The sequence below is a fragment of the Vulpes lagopus genome, chromosome 11 (assembly GCF_018345385.1).
Source record: "Vulpes lagopus strain Blue_001 chromosome 11, ASM1834538v1, whole genome shotgun sequence".
In the NCBI taxonomy this organism is placed as follows: Eukaryota; Metazoa; Chordata; class Mammalia; order Carnivora; family Canidae; genus Vulpes; species Vulpes lagopus.
In genome coordinates, this window is record NC_054834.1 from 106,938,637 (window position 1) to 106,959,710 (window position 21,074).

Consider the following 21,074-nt stretch of genomic DNA (forward strand, 5'->3'; position numbering starts at 1 on the left):
GATGGATTTGGATGACCTGACGAGCTACTAGAAGCCTGTCCCTTCCTCTCTCTCTCTGCCATCACATTCGGTGGCACATTATGGAGGTTGTGCACCTTGAATAGAATGGTTTTGCCACGTAGAAGAGGGAAATTTGAGGTTGAGTTTATAAGTTATGCTCCTTTTTCATCTCAAACATAATTCTTACCTTCTGCAGTAGACTGGATGTGTTGAATACGTCATCGTGCTTCATAATCCCAGCCAATGCCTCTCTCAGTATCATGCACAATGAAGGAGAAGGGCCATGGGGCAGTGGGGCGTATCACCTAAAAAAGACTGATTTTTGTCTACATACATTTGAAAAAAATGTATAATCAATGACAATGCATATGATTCCTTTCCTTTATGACATGCATGCAGCAACCAATTCATTGATTCTCTAACATTTTCTGGAATGCAGCCCTGACTCTTTACTTTACAGTGGTTCATTTCAGATGGAAATTTCTAGTGTAAAAATGTTCCTTACTGTGTAATCTGTTGCAACCTTAGCTTCAACTATGCTATATTTCCTTTAATGTCTTACAGGAAGATGATAGATTGATACATAGATAATAGATAGAATAAAAACTTGTCAAAATATTAGCAATGATTTCCATTAAGTGAAAGTCATATAAGAGTTTATTATTGGGACACCTGGGTTGCTCAGTCGGTTAAGTGTCCAACTGTTGATTTCAGTTCAGGACATGATCTCGGGTCGTGGAATTGAGGCCAGTTTGGGGCTTAGCTTAGAGTCTTCTTGTGCCCCTCTCTCTCTCTCTCTCTCCTTCTGCCCTTCCCCTAGCTCTTTCTCTAAAAATGAATAAGTAAAATCTTTCTAAAATGAATTTATTCATATTCTTGTAATATTTCTGTAGTTTTCAATATTTTTTTCAAAATGTGAAGTGTAATTTAAAAGTTTTTCTGAAAAAAAAAAATAAAAAAAAATAAAAGTTTTTCTGAGGGACACCTGGGTGGCTCAGCAGTTGGGCGCCTGCCTTCCACCCAGAGCGTGATCCTGGAGTCCCGGGATCGAGTCCCACATCAGGCTCCCTACAGGGAGCTTGCTTCTCTCTCTGCCTATGCCTCCTGCTCTCCGTGTCTCTCATTAATAAATAAATAAAATCTTTAAAAAATAAAAATATTTTTTTCTGAGAAGAGTAATAAAATAGAGGGAAGACTTATAATAAAAGAGACTGAGAAACATATCAGATCATGAGAATGTTTGACCCTTATTTGAAATCTGTTTTAAGAAAAGAATAAAAGATTAGAATTTCAAAAGAAAATAAATCCATTTTGAAAAAACTAGTTTAAACTGCTAGATGATTGTAATTATTTGAACACACTGGATATTTGATGATAGTGAGGAATGATTGCAGTTTCTTCATTTTTTGTTTCTTTAGGTCTGCTAATGGTTTTGTGATGATTTTGTAAAAAGTCCTATTTTAGAGAGATATTCTGAAAAAATTTAGGTGACATTACAGTAACTTGGGAATTTTAAAATTTTCTAGAGTAGAGGAAAAGGTATGAGATAGGGTAGATAAGTTGAAACAAGGTTGACCCTGAGTTGATAATTGTTGAATCCAGCTGATGGTTACGTGCAGGTTATTATACTATTTCTACTTTTTTTATGTGCTTAAAAGTTTGAACATAATAAAGTGCTATGAACCAGATGATGTCTTTGGTTCAAATATGGGCTGCACATTTATTCATTATACATCCTTGACCTAATTATTTAACTTTCCTATACTTTGGTATCTTTACCCATTAATATGAGAAAATGTTCAAAATACACATCTCTATAATTTTAATCAGGATTAAATGAGTGAATACGGGCATGGTCTTAATCAGCGATTGATCATAAACAAGCACTGAGTAAATGCTCGCTATTGTTTTTAGATTTGTTTTTCTCTTCAAATCTAGGCTAAGGCTAATATTTTGGAAGAATGCAGTTTACCTAAAAATCTCAGTTTGGTTTACTCAAAAATTCTCCTATTTTTTGTGGAAAGAATTAGCAAGAAACAATTATTGCTTCTCTGAGGGAATATCAGTCTTAGGAAGAAAAAATAAACCTACACAATAATAAGAAATAATGAAATATTTCAAGAGAGGAAGTAGCTTAACTGTAATTATAATTAATGGTGAGAATCAACTAGTTTGCAAAGAAATTGCTGTTCAAGAATATTATTTTGAGAGCTAATTCAGTTCTGAGCCAAAAACTATTGCCATTATAATATAACTCATATTGATTGGAATTTTATCTCTGCTTCACACACTTTAGCCATGAAATCATAGTACTTAATTTTTGTTTCATTTAAATTGGCTAATCCACAAAGTATTTTAAAGATTTTGTAAAAATTCAGTAGCGAGTTTAGTTATATATGACTCATTTTCATCTTTTTAAACTACGTTTTTTTTAAACAACAAATTGGAAGGAATCAAAAAGAATAATAGGAAGTATTTCATAAATATGCTGAGAAGTGATAAATATTGAATGAAAAAATCATATGTAAATGATTTGAATGATTTTGTAGCTCACCACCTCTGTGCCGTTGATAAAACTAATAGAACAATGGGTCGTTGTCTTCACAGCGAGAAGCTGGGTTATATATTTTTAGACTATGGCAACTATATATATCAGTTACTGTAATGTATGTTATAAGGGATATATACAAATATGGTGAATTTTATGATACATGATAGGTGCATAAATACATGGTACAATAAAGTAAGGAAAGTCTTAGTTATTCATTAAATTACAATTAGTGAACCGCTTTTACATTTTGTAGAAGCAATTTATGAGTCCTTTTTAGCCTGTGTATTTAGAAGGAGGACAATTGCCATGGACCTAGAGAAGACTGTGTCTTCCCCCCTCCATATCCCGGAGACTGAGAGAGTGAGCTTCTTAGAGTAGCGCAGAAGAGGCCAGAATACGTAATTTGAATTTTAAAGAAATTGAGGATGAGAGAATCTGTAAGTTAATATATTCTGTGTAGCAACTGAAATTTAGTCTTCATATCAGCGCTTGAGCAAAAGACCTGAGCACTGCTTCAACATGTAGCATATATTTACGTCTAACAACATTAACATTTAGGGAAGCGTGAAACAGCAAGTAGATTTAGATTTAAGAAAACCTAAAAGCCACGAGCGTTTTGCTATTTTCTATTTTGTAAATGAAAGCTAATGATAACTGACTACATTTTTTCGGGGTTTGATTATATAGCCATCTTTGTTTACTGTGAGCATGATGAAAGCAATCTGCTTATATACAGTTTAATCCTTCTCAGTTTAGGTAAATAACTCGCAGGAAAGAATCTCATTTTCTAAAGATTAGAGAATTTTTAAAAATTCAGCTTCAAATGGTGTGGGTCAAGATGGAAACATTAGTCAAATGAAATCTAGTTGGGATGAATAAGTTGCGCTCTAGGTATCTAAAGAAACAAGCAAACAAAAATACCAAACATGCATATTTGTGCACCAATATGGGCTTCTTCACGCAGGGCACATTTTAGATGTTGTTCAGAATTTACAAGTTTTATGTTAACTAAGCCATTGCCAGTTAAATCAGCAGTTGGATCAACATAAGTGTATGATTTTTGTTGTTTTCTTTGCCAACACAGCTCAGGAACTTGTTCAAGCAACGGCTTCTATTTTTTTGGGTTTGCTACTCCGTGTCTTTGCTATTCTTTCCACTGTTTACCTTGGCTTCTTCTGTTAATCTTTGATTCTCCTCAGCTCGTAATTTCTTTCGGTTTCATTTGCTGGAATTTGCTTTATTTTTCTTTGTTGTGTTCTGTTTCTAACTCTGATTATTACGCTAAAGTTGACAACTGTCAGAACAAAGTCAAATCAGGGAAGAACTAATAGCTGCCTTCCTTGAAATTTTATTTTTTAGGATTATGCTGAGAAGGAAAACACCATAGCAAAAGCTCTGGAAGATCTGAAGGCCAATTTTTACTGTGAACTCTGTGACAAGCAGTACTATAAGCATCAAGAGTTTGACAATCACATTAATTCATATGACCACGCTCACAAGCAGGTAAGAAAGAGGTGTCCATAAAACCCTGATATTTCTGGCCTTTTGTCATAATTTAAATTGTATAAACTATGTAAATACAGTATTTTTATGCTTTCATAATTCAATGTTTAGAGATGCCATTCTGGCATGATAATTTGATGACTTATTGCAAAAGACATTTTTCCTTAAAAAAAAAAAAAAAAGAAAAGAAAAAGCACTGAAAGTCTGAAATAAATAACCAATACAAAGAAATACCAGTCAGTTGCCTCTTAGTGATGGACAGTAATTTAAAAATTATTTCCCACAGGTGGTGCTCCTCTAAATGTCTTCCAATTTATTATTTTTAAAGTGTTTTGAACAGCTAATAATACTTATCAAATATAAATTAACTTATTCACAATTCTTTACAGAAGCCATTTCCCATTTAAATCACCATAAAAATATGAAAAGAAAACCAATTTAATATGATTAAAATAATCCACAGTTATCGGTTAAATAAGTACTTAATATGTGATGATATAGTTTATTCTAATATTATTTTCCTTTCACTATCAATTGTAAATCCAAGATTGATTTTTTTTCCCAACACTCTATGTAAAGATGAGCTTAAAGCAGTAATGTCAGAGGTGAAGTTAATGATAAAGATTCCATTTTCTCATAAGCTTTACATTTATCAGTGTGACCTCATGTGTTGTTTAGCTACCTTGATATGGTACAGCAGTTTTAGTTATCACTAATTAACAAATATTTTCATTTTTTTAGCGAATATCATCTGCATCGCATTTTGGTCTTAATAAAAGGTGGATTTTTTTAATCCATGAATTTGCACTAACTTTCCTTAACATTAGAGTTAGTTAGCATAAGAAAGAATAGGGGAAAATGATCATGTTGAGCGCTTATGAATCAACTGCATGTATTTTCTTTTGCTGTCAATCCCTCCATGCCTTCATACCAACAAAACTTTGCTGGAGGAGGCTGTTGTACAGAGAACATTAGCCTTCGTTTACATACATCACTAATTAATGCATGTTAATCTTGATGATCCTTGCCTGTCTGTTTCCAAGTCTGCTTGCACACTAGTTAAGGGAAAATGTCTGATGGAAATAGTGTTATTTTTCTTGCATAAAAACACAACACGTAAATATATACGCACACACATCCGTCTATCAGTGCTTGATTTGAATAGTAAAATCCATCAGGCAATAGTATTGATTTAATTTTGCAGTTAGTGGCCCAGGTTCTATAACAGGATTCTGGACCGCGTCTCCCGAGGTGGTAAATCTGAGAAAGTTGTTCCTCTGATTTTTTCCTAAGTACCTATCAGCCCAAGATGTGTTATCGTATATTTGTTTCATTGCGTAAACTAGGTATGTGGAAATACGGGTATATGTGTTTTACGACTGTCTTATCAGCTATTAATATCACTTGCCAAAGAACGCTCTATTCAACCATAGATTGCCCGGGAGATCAAGCTCACAGAGGTCATCACCAGGACTTTTCCAGTTCCATATGCTTAGCACAGTTAGGATACTCTGCACTGTACACAGATAAGCCAAGGAAATTCAGGCTGGGTCTGGGTTGTTATTTTGAAAATCCCGGAGGTCACTTTTGATACCGCTCAGGGGTATCAGACCCTAGAGACAGACACATTATCTGAATGGCCGTGGACTCTGAAGGACAGCAGTCTTACTTGATTAATTTAGCACGAATCAGTGTTACGGTTGCCGAAAATATTTAAAATCTATATCCCCTCCCCATAGGATGGTGACAAATCTTTCAGCGTGTCTTCCAAAAATATACTCTCCCTTTGCCCAGCAACAGCCTCACCCCCATGACTACTACCAGCATTCCCACCACATGATGCCACAACTTGGCAACATTGAGTGAAGTAAGGAGGGATGAAGTTCGGAGGTGGATAATTCAGATTTTGTTTCTCTTGAGAAACTAAAAAGTTGAGATGCCAAAAAAAAAAAAAAAAAAAAAAAAAAACAAAGAAAAAATCTGTCTTCTGTCTGAATGTGGTTGGACCAAACCCTTGAAAATATAATCCTGAGTTGTGGCTAAGTCTGTCAAAAAGTTGAGAAAGCTGGTTTGCAAAAAGAAAGCACAAAACAATGGGCAAAGAGTGACATGCAAGTGGCCATGTGATGAGTGAAGGAGAGTGAGGATGGACATGACATGGCAATTCTGATTTTGAGCGGCTTTCACCTAAGACTAGTCCTTCCAACAGCTTATCTGTAGGTCCTATCCCTAGATTCCTGGAGATATTTCACCTTGCTGCTAATAAATGAACTTAAAGGAGAAACCAAACCAAACCCTAGCTTAATACTTTTTACTTGCAACCAAACCAAACCTAACACCCCTCTTCTTCATAAAATATTAACGTATCTGCGGACAATCGTTTTGGTTTCCAATAAAAGAAGCTCCACAAGAAACACGTAGACTCAGTGTCCGTATTACCAGTGCTTAACCTTCAGGTGGGAAAACCCACTACTGACTGGGATATTTCTTTTTTTTTTTTTTTTTTTTTTTGACTGGGATATTTCTTGAATGGAATTCGAGAAAGGCAAAGAGGCCACACATCGGTTGCATTTGCCCACCTGTGCGGCCGTACAGACGTGACCCCAAAGGGCCGCCAGATTCGAGGAGAAGCGGAGGAGGAGTTATCAGTGGAATGAGTCCCAGCCCTGCCCCTCTCCTGACTTGGGTAAAATACACCCAGGCTCAATTAACTCAAACATTCATTGTCAGGGAAAATACATGAGAGAATGCAATGACCACGCTTTGTTGAGTATTTGAAGAAATAGTTAAAAAGCTCAATATTTAATTAGTTGTATTATCACTACTTACTAAAATTTCTTTTCTCCTAGAATGTTTGGGACCCTGACAGTTTGCCTTTGAGACTGCCTTTATTTAGGCTTCCAGTAAGGATCTATTTTTGCTTCAGAAAGGCTAATAAAGTCTAAAACATATCCAGGTAATCGTGACCCTCAGAGCAGTGTGCCTGCCTCGTGTATCTTTGCAAATCGGTCATGACAGACCGTGTGTTGCATTTGAACTCTAAGCTTCAAAGAACAATCTGCTTCTCTCATCCAGCATGTTCTTTGGGTAACTTCAAAATCTCTCTCAAGCTCCCATCGCTAAGACTTGCTAGCAGAGAATTAAAAAGAGGAAGAGGCACCCGGTGTACAGAGGTGATCACAACAGTTCACGATTCAGGGTTCATTTTTAGAATATTTTCTTTTTAACTTTGAAACTTGAAAGTCGTTGGGCTGTGACCCTTTAATGGCAAGGACCGTTTCCTTTCTGTCTCCGTTCCTCACAGCATCTCGTGCAGCATCTTGCACAGTTTAGACCCCAGTCGGTGCCTCCCGCATGAATATAAAAGGGCTAGAGTCCGAATTTAACTTAAGATCTTGTGATAAAGCCACAGTTTCGAGATCGCTGAGCCCTGGCTAGTGTATAGAATTATTAAATCTTTATACTGTGCACCTGAAACAAATATTTTTAAAAAGTATGTCAATTATACTCTTAAAAAAAAACAACAATTAGGGGCCCCTGGGTGGCTCAATGGTGGAGCATCTGCCTTTGGTTCAGGTCATGGTCCCGGGGTCCTGGGATCGAGTTGGGAAGAGCTGGAAAGGGAGTGGTTGCCGTGTTGCTGCTGCCCCTCAAATATTTTGATTTTAACTTTTCAGTGTGGCTGAAGTGTCTCCCAAAAGGCACCTGGGTGACCGTCCCCGGGCAGGTGAAGATCCAGGGCTTGGGAGGGAGCGCCCCGCAGGCCCGGGGGCGGGCATCTGGGGGCTGCGGGGACTTGGATGGCCCTAACAACGGAGCACACTTAGCCTCGAGTTGAACATTTCCTAATGATTTCAACTTCTGTTCACTAATCCGATGCTTGAGAGAAGAACCACTTCTTGATGTGCGGGTCTGAAATTTCATCTGCAAAATATATGTAAAGGTTAACAAGACAAGATGAGGTACGGGTAAGGCGGTGCCTGGTTCCATCCACTTGGAACGCCTCCCCCGGGCTCTTTCCTCTGGTGTGTGTCCCCCTCTCACTGCGTTGTCCTCAGTTGGCCGAGCCATCTGGAGGGTGAGAACACGACAGGGACACGGGTTCCTCCTGTAGACCCTCCCCACCCCGATGGGCCTGCCCCGAGACAAGGACATGCCCCTGCCTCGCTGCAAGCGTATCCTTTGGACATTTCCTGGTCAAAGCCATGATCGGAATAGACTTCAGCTGAAGTTTTTGTCCTTTTTTGAGTTTGAGGCAGACTCTGGGTAAGATCATCATGTCTGGCGTCTCGGCCGATGCCATATTCATAAACCTGGCCTGATGAACTTCCAGTCCCTTCCCTCTCCATCTCCCACCAGCAGTAAGGTTGGCGGCTGTCCGTCGAGTCAGCCCTTGCTGAGGGTGTGTGCAAAAATACTACAGCTTGAGTGTTTCTGCTCTATGCTATCTAAATATGGTTATGAGAAAAAAGAGTCAAAAAATTAGATGACAGTAGAGAAATGCATCTAATATTAGAGATTTCATTTTATGATTGCAATCATGCATGGTAAACCAATTACAAGCATGTTCCTCTACCCATTTGTGTTTGTTAGCACTAAAAATCTCATTTTTTTTAAAAGATTTTATTTATTTATTCATGAGAGGCACAGAGAGAGAAGCGGGGACACAGGCAGAGGGAGAAGCAGGCTCCATGCAGGGAGCCCGACGTGGGACTCGATCCCGGGACCCTGGGGTCACGCCCTGAGCTGAAGGGAGATGCTCAACCGCTGAGCCACCCAAGTGCCCCTAAAAATCTCATTTTGTGAAACAATAGCAATTACCATAAGGCGACCATTTCAGGCCAAGATGGAGTATCTTTGTTTTATTTTTAATGGAAACGTAGTTGACATACAATATTATGTTAGTTTCATATGTACAGTATAGGGACTCGACAGTTATACAGATGGTGCCAAATAAATGCTCACTCCAGCAAGCATGGTTACCACCCGTCACCATACAGAGAGATTACTGTAGCCCTGGCCATCGTCCTTACACTCTGCTTGTCCCCCCCTCCCCCATGGCCTGCATATTTTATAACTGAACATTTGTACCTCTTAATTCCTTCGTACCTTCCTCTCCTATCCTCCCTCCCGCCTCCCCTCTGGCAACCGCCAATTTGTTCTCTGCATTTATGAATCTGTGTCTGTTTTGTTCATTTCTTTTCTTTTCTTTTTAGATCCCACGTATAAGTGGAATCATAGGGCAGCTGTCCTATTTCACTTGGCATAATAATGCTCTCTGTGTCCATCCCTGTTGCCACGAAAGGCAAGATTTCATTCTTCTTTATGCCTGGTGTACTTTTACACCGAATCTTCTGTATCTGTTCATCTATAGATGGGCACGTAGGTTGCTTCCATATCTCGACTATCCTAAATAATGTGGCAATAAACATAGGGGTGCATATGTTCTGTTGTTGTTTTTTTTCAAATCAGTGTTTTCTTTTTTGTTTCGGTAAATACCCAGAAGTGCAATTACTGAACCATGTGGTATTTCTGTTTTTAATTGTTTTGAGGAGACTGCATATTGTTTTCCATAGTGGCCGCATCGATTTACAGTCTTTCCATGCGCTTGGTGAGTATCTTCTGTTTCATGTAGTTCTGATTGAAACACAGCCAAAAAAATACTGGGAAGGCCAATATCCAAGAGTTTACTGGTTATGTGTTCTTTGAGGAATGTTATGGTTTCAGGCCTTACATTTGAGACTTTAATCCTTTTGAATTTATTTTTTAAGTGGTCCAGTTTCGTTCTTTTGCACATAGGTGTTCAGTTTTTCTAATACCATTTATAGGGGAGTGGTCCTTTCTTCATTACATATTCTTTCCCCTTAGCAGTATATTAATTGACCATATAAGTGTGGGCTTATTTCTAGGGTCTTTATTCTGTTTCGTTGATTTATGTGCTTATTTTTTGTGCCAGTACCATACTGTTTTGATGACAATAGCTGTGTAGTATAGTTTGAAATCTGGGTTGGTGATACCTCTAGTTTTGTTCTTTCTCAAGATTGCTGTGGCTATTTGGGGTCTTTTGTGGTTCCATACAAATTTTAGGATTACTTCTAGTTCTGCAGAAAATATTATCGGTAGCTTTTTTAGGGATCGTGTTGAATCTGAAGATTGCTTTGAGTAGCAGGTACATTGTACAAAAAAATCCTTTCAGTCCTTGAGCATGGTATATCTTTCCATTTATTGTGTATCTTTATTTTTATAGTAATGATCATCTATTAATTCTGGGAAGTATATTTTTCTGGTAGGATACATGATGGCAATCAATTAAGTTGTATCCCTTTATTGTAGTATTGGATTTCATTATACTGTGTTGATGTTGATACTTTAATAAATATATTTTATGAAAATATATCTGGTTTTTTTTTTTAATTTTTATTTATTTATGATAGTCACACAGAGAGAGAGAGAGAGACGCAGAGACACAGGCAGAGGGAGAAGCAGGCTCCATGCACCGGGAGCCTGATGTGGGATTCGATCCCGGGTCTCCAGGATCGCGCCCTGGGCCAAAGGCAGGCGCCAAACCGCTGCGCCACCCAGGGATCCCAATATATCTGTTTTTATGCAAATAATTTATAGATTTACTACATATTTATATCATATGTATTGATTCATACTTTTTTAAAAATTTTTATTTATTTATGATAGTCACAGAGAGAGAGAGAGAGAGAGAGAGAGAGGCAGAGACACAGGCAGAGGGAGAAGCAGGCTCCATGCACCGGGAGCCTGATGTGGGATTCGATCCCAGGTCTCCAGGATCACGCCCTGTGCCAAAGGCAAGCGCCAAACCACTGCGCCACCCAGGGATCCCGATTCATACCTTTTTAAAACACTTCCTTGTTCTGTGCTGCATGTGTCACCATGGCTTTGCCCCATCTTCTAGGAGTGTAATCAGTGGTAATCAAAATCTATTTCCTAGTGTGTAAAAAATTGTCAAAGACAATTTAAAAATAGTTGATGCTATGTAAAGATAATTCTGCATAGAATGTACCATAGAATATATGCAGATAACCATATTTAACATTCCATTATGATAAGTAATATATTAAATTAATGATGAAATTACCCTGAGAAGTAAAGCAGAATTTTGCACAAAACTACCTGTAAACTCTCTCCAGCCTTTGCCCCTCCTACCTTTCATCTCCATCTTTGTCCAGTTGTTGAAATCAGACACATAAGAAATGTAGCGTATCTGCATCCCTCGGAGAGCTTGTGCACAACCCATTTTCAGGAGATGGTCTGCTGTGCCCTTGGCTCCACTAGAGCAACTTGCCCTTTCACATCTCACTTGGGCAGGTGATTCTCTGTTTCTTTCTGTTCATTGGGTGTGTATTCTGAGAATAAGCACCTATTCCAGGGTGAGGTATGCAAACCTTCAATAATTTAACCGGAACCTGTACCATGTTAGGTGTGAACAGCGCTGTGTTAGAATCTTGGAGTCCAGAGCTTCTCGCAACTACTAACAACTGTAGATGAAACGAGACCACTGTTTCAAGCACTGGAAACTCAGGGATTTTTGTGATTGTTGTTTGTTTTTATTGGAGGGCTAAGGCAAGAAGGAAAAAGTCACAGAAAAAATAGAACATGAGGAGAAAACAGAGTACCTACCCTCCGTTCCTCCTTGTAAATCCAGTCGCTTTGATATAACTCTTTTTGTTCGGACTAAATATTAAAGCTATTTACATTTGCATGACTTGTTATGTCTTTTCACATTTATTTCACTAAAAACACATATATATGTGTATATATATATGTATATATATACACATATATATAAAACCAGTTTGAAATCTGAAAAAGGAATCTCACTTTTGTTTACCTTAGTAACAAATTTATTTTTCCCCCAAATTTTTTAGATAGCTACCATTTGCATTCAACAATATTCAGTTTGATATTGTCAATACTATTTTTCCATTTATACAGTATCTTCATAATAATTATTTCATAATATTCCATCAAATATTTTTTTGACTTAACCTTCTCTATTGTCGGGTTTGGATTCCTTCAGTATCTTAAAATCTGATAATTTAATTGCTCCCGTATTTGCTTTAGATTCTTAATTTTCAACCTTGCGAAATCTAGAAAACGAGTATGAAATGTAGACAAGATGTTAACATTTTTTGATTTATAAAACATCTAGCAATCTCATTGACACCTGACATACTGATTTCACAGAAATAATTTTCAAAATGGTTACACATGTCAAAATTTCCTTAAGTTAACAATTTTATTTTTATCATAGTAAAAAAAAAGTATTTTTTTTCAATATGGCCTGACTCTTTGAAATAAGATTTAATTACTAAAATAGAAGTAACATTTGATATACATTTAATTTTGTATGTTTGTATTATGGGTACTGTGTGTTAAAGATATGTGTTAACATCATGTGTATTTCTACATTTAAATATAGACATAAAAATAAATAAATAAGTATAGAAATAGATATTTATCAATATATACTCAAGGTGCACACCTACAAAGACATGTCTGTGTCTATATTTTTGTTTTTGTGGAAAAGCCATAATCAATGTTAATTAATGTTACTTCTTAGTTACTTGCTTAACTAAATATGTTAGTCCCAAAGGGCACTCTAATACTTATGAAATACATTCAGTTAAAAAATCTCTCAAAATAAACGTATTAACCCTAAAAATATTTTCCTCATACAGGTTTTACTCTAGGAAATTCTGACAAGTCAGTGCCCTACTTCCACATCCTTACCCCTGTTCAAATTTCACCTCAGTGTATTTGTAGCAGTTTGGAAAATGCTGCTTGTTTACGTAGTTTTTATTTTTAGGATAAACAGGGATATTAAGGGGAAACAGTTAGCATTACTTTATTGATATTCCTCAATCCAATCAAAGGTAAAGTTCTAATCATCATGATATTTCCAACCAAGGAAACATGATTCACGTCACAAAATCTGCTGACAAAACCTTCTCTACAATACTAACAACTGCTTTTCTCAGCAGATCAGTGAATTTTTTTAATGTAAAAAAATATGTCACTGTGTTGTCTTGCATCAACAAAGATGCGTGCTAAAAACTTAAGTGACGTGTTTGATAAAAAGACGATGTGCTAGATGTTAACCCCAACTTCATTTTCACCCCCAATATTGCTGTGGGCTACAAGCTCTTTCTGCCCTTGAGTCCGTAAGAAATGTTCTTATCAGTGTCAGAATCCAAAATGTAATTCACATAAGGGGAAAGATGAAAAAAATGGCATTGTGTTAAAACGTGTCAAGTCAAAATATTTCAAAGAAAATACAACACAGTCTATTTATTTAGCTTATGTTTGGCCAAATGTTTTTCTAGAGTAAAACAAAGGAATATAGCAAACAAAATTAGAAAAGTTTTACTTTGGAGGTGCGATGCATAAATTAACACATGCACATATATGTGTACGGTGTATGTTAACTTTTTTCCCCTCAAAAGGTAAAATCGTGACTTTCTTAAAGTATAAAATGACATGTTCAAACATTTTATTCAGCCCTTTAATTAGGACAGCAATGAGACCCTACGCTCATTCAAGGGATCCTTTAAACTACATAGGGCAGCCCGGGTGGCTCAGCGGTTTAGTGCCGCCTTAGGCCCAGAGTGTAATCCTGGGGACCTGGGATCGAGTCCCACGTTGGGCTCCCTGCGTGGAGCCTGCTTCTCCCTCTGCCTGTGTCTCTGCCTCCCTCTCTCTCTCTGGGTCTCTCATGAATAAATAAATAAAATCTTTAAAAAAAAAAGAACAACTGCACAGTTTCCACGTATCTCTACATCTCTATACGCTGCTACATGTATAGGTATCCATAGACATAGACACAGCTATCTGCTATCTAGTCAGTCAGGAAGGCTGATAGTATTTTAATGCATCAAAATTGCTTTATACTCTACAGGACAATAAAATGTCATATTTGGGGTCATATTTGTAAAACACAAGATTAATAGATCTCTCTATTGGGTAAAATGTATTTGCACTGTAATGAATAATAACCATTTGCACTACTTTCCGTTTTCTGCAACTTAATTCATTAAATTCTAAAACTGCCTCATCAAGAGAAACACAAAGATGATCGCCCTCGTAGTTTCAGATCACCCCTGGAGGGTCCCTTGCCCAAAGACCACTACTTCACTGAAAATACCCCCCTTTTTTGGACTGTTTCCAAGTCCTAGAAATTCCTGATCATAACGTTGAGTGCCCCAGTGAGTGACGTTAACATCCACATTGTAGGCTTGACAAGCACCTGAAGAAAAACTCCACTGCGAGTTCCTACAACGGGCCTCCCTCGTGGCATGTCCCCTGCCTGTCACATCAGCAGCATATTCTATCACAAAGCACCGCGTAGTGGAAACTGTGCCGTATGATTCAGGAAACTTCCTCTCGAAGCTGAGCCTGTATGATTTTATGCTGAGACAGACATTAAGGGAATTATCTCTTTCTTTCATGTAAAAATAATAATCTTAAGACGGTCATTAGGGACTAAGAAAGAGGAAAAGATACTTTTTCATCTTTATATAAGATCTTATTTTATTGTAAGTACAGTGCACGTATGTAATACATTTATTGTAATTATATGCATTTCCTGAAATTATAAAGAGAACTAGCAGCAAAAAAAAGGAACTGTGCAGTGATTTCATCAGAAATAGTTCAGATTATTAATGTATTCAAGAAAGATGACACGAACAGCATATTTAATATGTTCTTTCTTTTCTAAGGTGTACCACATAATTAACATATGTGTATATTATGAAGTGATGACCATGAAAGGTTTAGCTAATATCCATCACCTCCTGTAGGTAACTGGTTTTTTTCCCTTGTGATGAGAACTTTTAAGATCCACTCTCTTAACAACCTTCAAATAGTTACCATGCTGGACATTACCCAGAGCTTATTTATATTGTAACTGGAAATGTCTACCTTTTGACCCCTTTCACCCATTTTCTCCACCCCTCCCCGCTGCCTACAGCAACTACCAATGTGTTCTCTGTTTCTATAGGTTCATTTTTTTTTTTAAGATCCCATATATAAGTGCAAACACTTGGTATTTGTCTTTCTCTGTCTGATCTAATTCACTTAGCATAATGCCCTGAAGGTCCATCTATATTGTTGCAAATGCAAGAATTTCTTTCATCTTTATGGCTGAATAATTTTCCCATTATCTATACCACACTTTGTTTACCCATTCGCCTGTCAGTAGACACTTAGGTTGTTTCAATTTCTTGGCTGTTGTAAATAGTATATAATTCCTAATATATAGTTTTAACCACAAGAAATATATTTATATTTACTGAATATATTTATATTTACTGAATGTAAATATATAGATATAAATGTATTTACTGAATATAAATATAAATATATCAGGTAAATATATTTACTGAAATGACTAAATTTTATTACAATAAAGGAAATAGGAAATGCAAACTTTCTATCTAATTACTGCCGTCTTCTGACTCATTTCATCTCTCCAAAGCCCACTGAGGAAACCAGAAAAGAAAGATAGCAAAATCACGCAGACACATACCACACACACACATTTAGTTGACAAATATGTGTAGATTAGATACAAATATACACCTACATATACACATAAAGAGTTAATCTAGGTGAGTAATAGTAAAAAAAAAAAATTGTTTTCACAGAACTTAATTTTGGTGAGTCAAGAAGCAAACCAACCACTCAATGTTTAAATTTAGATGTTTACAACTTGGAAGAAAGATGAAAAGATGGTAGTAGCTAAATGATAGCTGTTTTTTTACGTAAGGAAATGAGCCAAGACCTCTCTGACGAGGTGGCGGTTAAGTAAGAATTTAAGGTGAGCAAATAAGTGATAAAGGTATCTGCAGAAATATTCCCCAAATTACATTGTAATTAGATTCCTTCAAGAACAAAAGGAAGCCAATGAGACCAGCGAAAAGCATAGGCTGGGGAAATCTATAGGAGATGGGGTAGGAGAAGAAATTTGGGGCCAGATTAGGTAGATTTTGGAAGGCCGTAATAAAGATTACAGGATTTGAAAGGCCGTAGGATAATTCCAAGCTTTCCATGTAGAAAGTAGTGATTTGCTGTTTTGAAAAAAGAATCACTTTGGTTGTTGTGCAGGGAATATATTGGGAGAAAGGAAGTACAAACGGCAGAAAGGAAACTGGTGGGAAGTTAACGCCACATTTGGGATACAGATGACATTTGCTTGAGTCAGGGATTGGTGGTACCCACCGTGAAAAGTGGGGGGGATCTGAATATTTGAATGGCACGGAAATGTCAACAGATACGTTGACGAATCAGACTTTAGGTCCTGGAGACAACTGACCAAAATAAATGTTGGTGGGGCGAGAATGAGGCCACGTCAGGTTCCACGTCAGGTTTGAGATGCCTACCAGGCACCTACATGGAGCTGGAGATTGTGCAGTTAGATGCAGCTTCACCGTGGAGTTGAGCACGAAGCTGATGTCATCTAGGGAGTCAGCAGGGAGAGAGAAGAGGCACCATAAAAGGAACAGATCCTTAGTATACGTCTAGGCGTCGGGCAAATGTCCAGGACCTGATGGTGGGCTTGAGGATAAAGGAACACGAGATAGTCAGGGAGTAGGGGTGAACGGTTGAGTCCCAAAGACAGGGATCCTCGATTTTGAATTCAGAAATGTGGACAACTTGACAAGAGTGGTTTTGAAGAGGCTTGGAGACAAATGCCTGAAAGTAGTAGGTTTAAGTGGGAATGTACAAAGGAAAGGGAGTTCACTCTGCTCCTTAGTAGCAAATGCTGCTTAAAACTGAAGGGTGCTAGACAATATATTAGCAGTAAAAGAGAACAAAAGCACGGAGGTTTTAGAGGTTTTAGTGCAGTGTTAGATTTTTTTTTTTTTAGACTAGCCTTGGGCAGAGAGCAAGAAGCCATTTTTGCTCGATTGTAAATATTCTAAATATTTATTTTTAAATTCATATTTGCAGTTTTAAAGATCAAAGATACTCCACTCTGGCTTAGTTAAGTATCTCCACCTTTTTCTTCTAAGGTTTCAAGGCAAAGCTATTCCAAAACCGTGCCAGACTAGCTCATAACCTGAAACAAGAACTAATGTAAAAGACACCCAGCAAATTGAGCGAGTTCTCTTATGTCTCTTTAACATATTATAACTCATGTATGTAAGTCATTGTGTCTTGTAGGGAATCTCCAATTGTTAATCTTTTTTTCCCTTGGGTTTATTTTATTTGCAGGCAAAGTTTCCACTTTCTCTATTTCAAAGGATTTTCCTATGTTCTTCCCCTGCCCACCCACCGTTTCCCCCCTCCTCCATGTTCTTATAACCAGAATCTAGGTACTGAAACCAAATAGATGGGAAAATCTTTTTCTTATTTATTACTTCTGCCTAGATTCTGCATACACCTACTAATCTGCAAAGACGTAACTCCACCCAGGTTTAACAGTACACATTGCTATGTAGAGTCGTGTCCTTTTTGGTAATCTAGAAGCTCACTAATTCAAGATTATAAATTGGCAAGACCTTGACCAAATCGTAGTCACATTGCAGTGTTTTTTTATAAAACAAAAACAACAACAAAAAATGACTTGAGATCAACACTTCTAGGAAAACCCAAATGGCTAACAGTTGAAAATTTTGCTCTAATTGCGGAAATAACAGAAAGAAACGACAGTGAGGAATAAAAATGATTTAACAGGTCATGATTAAACTTTCTGAAGGTCATCCTCTGCAGGAATTCCTTTACTTCTATTCACCAAAATTTAAGTATTAATTCTGGAAATCAACATTTTGACATAAATGTGGGGCATTTCTTTTTTCTCAGTAAGGTTCTACTGTGAAAAATATTGATGTTTGACATGGAAGCACATTTTCTCTCAACTTTCCATCACATTTTCATTGTTTAGTGGGACAGGTGTTCCTAAAGTGCAAATCTTTGTTCAGTAATTTGAGTGAATCCAGGCGCCACGTTGCCCCAATAGTTCAGTCGTCTGAGAGAGACAAAGTTAATGTCCAGTTCTATGTTGATCAAAAGGCTTGTGTGGACGGAATAAGAAAAGATGAGAAATGGCAGGAGAGGAAAGACACCCTATGGCTTCTTCTTCTGCACCTTGTGTTCCTTATACTGTGTCTCTCTGAGTATAAACAAATATTCAAACCTGAAATTCTTATCCCATATATCTGGTTGCAAAGGGGGACTCTAATTCCATGCAATTATATTTTTATCATATTTAGTTCACTATTCGTGTTATATTTAATATTAGTAATTTCAATGTTTCTTTATAAAGTAAAAATGATTCACAGGAAGGTCAGAGACAACTTACTGAACATATTTTTTTTCATTATACCTGAATAAATATGATTTTTAAGACTTCATTTCTTAGAGTGGTTTTAGGTTTACAACAAAATTGAAAGAAGGTAGTTTTCCCGTATACCTCTGCCCCCACCCACCATGCTTAGCTTTTCCTTTATCAACATCACTCATCAGGATGGTACATTTTTTACCAAGGATGAACCTACATGGATACATCATTATCACCCAGGTCTGTAGTATATGTTAAGATTTATCCCCAGTGTCATCTATTCTATGGGTTTGGGGGAAAAAAAAAGTATAATGGCCCATCCATCATTAGAATATCGTATAGAGTATTTCCGCTGCCCTAAAACTCCCCTGCCCTGGCTCTTCACCGCTCCCCACTCCATTTTTAGAAGCCACTGATCCTTTCACTGTCTCCATCCATAGTTTTGCTTTTTCAGGCAGTCGGATTCAGACATTATGGAGTCTTCTCAGATTGGCTTCTTCTACTTACTAATATGTGTTAAGGTTTCCTTTATGTCTTTTCAAGACTTGATCGCTCATTTCTTTTTAGCTCTGGATAACACTCCGTTGTCCAGACATGGTCACGTGTTTATCCATTCACTCACTAAAGGACATCGTGGTTACTTTCACATTTTCACGATTATGGGAAAGTGGCTACAGACATCTGTATGCAGTTTTTGTGTATGTAGTTTTCATCTCCCTTGAGTAAATACCAAAGTGTGTGGTTGCTGGGTCACGTGGTAAGAGTTAAGTTTTATGAGAAACCACCAAACTTTTGTCAAGAGTGGCTGTTCCATTTTGCATTCCCACCAGCAGTGAATGAGAGTTCTTATTGCTCACATCCTTACCATCCTTACCATTTGGTGGTGTCTGTCTTCTGGGTCTTGGACATTCTAACAGGCGTGAGTGGTATCTCATTGCTGTTTTAATTCATATTCCCCTGATGACGTGTGATGTGGAGTATCTTTTCATATGTTTATTTGTCATCTGCATACCTTCTTTGGTGAAGTGTCTGCTAAAGTCTTTGGCTCATTTTTTTAATTGGGATGTTTGTTTTCTAATTGTTGAGTTTTAAGAATATTCTGTATATCTTGGATAACAGTTTTTTATCGGATATGTTGTTGGCGAATATTTCCTCCCAGTCTTTGGGAGAGAGAATTTCCTAATTCTCTTACAATTGTCCCATGTAGAGCAGAGCTTTTTAATTTTAATCAAACAAGCTTATGAGTTGTTTCTTTCATGGATCATGTCTTTGATGTATCTAAAACAGTGTCACCATATCCCAAGTCATCTAGGTTTTTACTATATTGCCTTCTAGGAATTTGATATTTTTATCTATAAACCATTTTGAGTTACTTTTTGTGAAAGGTCTAAGGTCAGTATATAGATTGATTTTTTTTTTTTTTAATGTGGATGTCCAGTTGTTCCAGCAGCATTTGTTGAAGAGACTGGCTCTGCTCCATTGTGTTGCCTTTGCTCCTTTGTCAAAGATCAGTTGACTAGGTTTTATGAGGGTCTATTTCTAGTCTCTCTTTTATGTTCTGTTCATCTATTTGTTTATTCTTTCACAGTACCGTCCTGTCTTTATTACTGTAGCCAAATTAAATGCAATTTTTCATAGTGACTTGAAAGTTCAGAAACCCCCTTTCAAATTTAGTGCCCCAGGGATGCCTGGGTGGCTCAGCAGTTTGCTGTCTGCCTTCGCCTCAGGGCATGACCCCAGGGTCCTGGGATCGAGTCCCACACCAGGCTCCCTGCAAGGAGCCTGCTGCTCCCTCTGCCTGTGTCTCTGCCTCTCTCTCTTCCTGTGTCTCTCAGGAATAAATAAATAAAATCTTTAAAAAATAAAAAATAATAATAAAATAAAATTTAGTGCCCCAGTAATCATTTGAAGATAAATTTCATTTTTTATTTATCTTCAATTTAATATGTAAGGAACATTATCAATGATTATATCTTAAAAAGCATCTACTGTAATACAACCATTCTAAAAACTTAACATAGTATTAAGTAAAAAATAAACATATATGTCAGATAATATGCATTTGTTCCATTATACAGAAAAAAATTGATAATAGCGTAACACGCTTTAACATTGGAAATAGGGTAGTCAAGTTTACTTGCTACTTGTTTCCATACTTAGTTGTTATCGCTCGAATGTTTACACTATTTGGAAGTATTTCTTAACTTATATATTAAATTTTCAAACATTGAGTTTATGTGCTTATAAGATTCATTTCTTTTGGTTATAGAAGTATATCCTATAATTATTTTTATTATCTTTAAATTGCTGAGTTAATTAAATCTAGGACTCTTCCAAGTGCAAAAAATCTATCAAATGTTAAGTTTTCAAATGGGCAGTAATTCTTTACAAAATATTTATATGCTTTTCCAAATATTTATCCAACATAACCTATAATATCCCAGAGGGAACAAATTTTACCAATGAGAGATAAAAAATATTAAGACATTTTAGAATATCTACTAATTACACTTTTATTTTAAAACAATTAAATAATGCTGGAAAGAATGTTTTGAGATTTACTTTGAATTATGAACCATTAAAAAATGTTGAATTGTTGATAATAAATTGTATGGGACATAGGAAGATGATGTTTTGAAATGCCATTTAATGAGAATATACCAATAATTTGATGTATTAGAATTTTATGTCATTTATAAGATTTCTTGG

General features: G+C 36.8%; 1 protein-coding gene across 1 annotated transcript in view; it reads left to right on the plus strand.

Annotated features, from left to right (window-relative positions):
* ZNF804A (zinc finger protein 804A) overlaps nucleotides 1–21,074 on the plus strand; it is a 275,652-nt gene that overhangs the window by 213,343 nt on the left and 41,235 nt on the right. Inside the window, exon 2 of the mRNA XM_041722476.1 lies at nucleotides 3,911–4,054. Within this exon, the coding sequence (XP_041578410.1) occupies nucleotides 3,911–4,054 (144 nt within the window). The remainder of the gene's footprint in view (nucleotides 1–3,910; nucleotides 4,055–21,074) is intronic.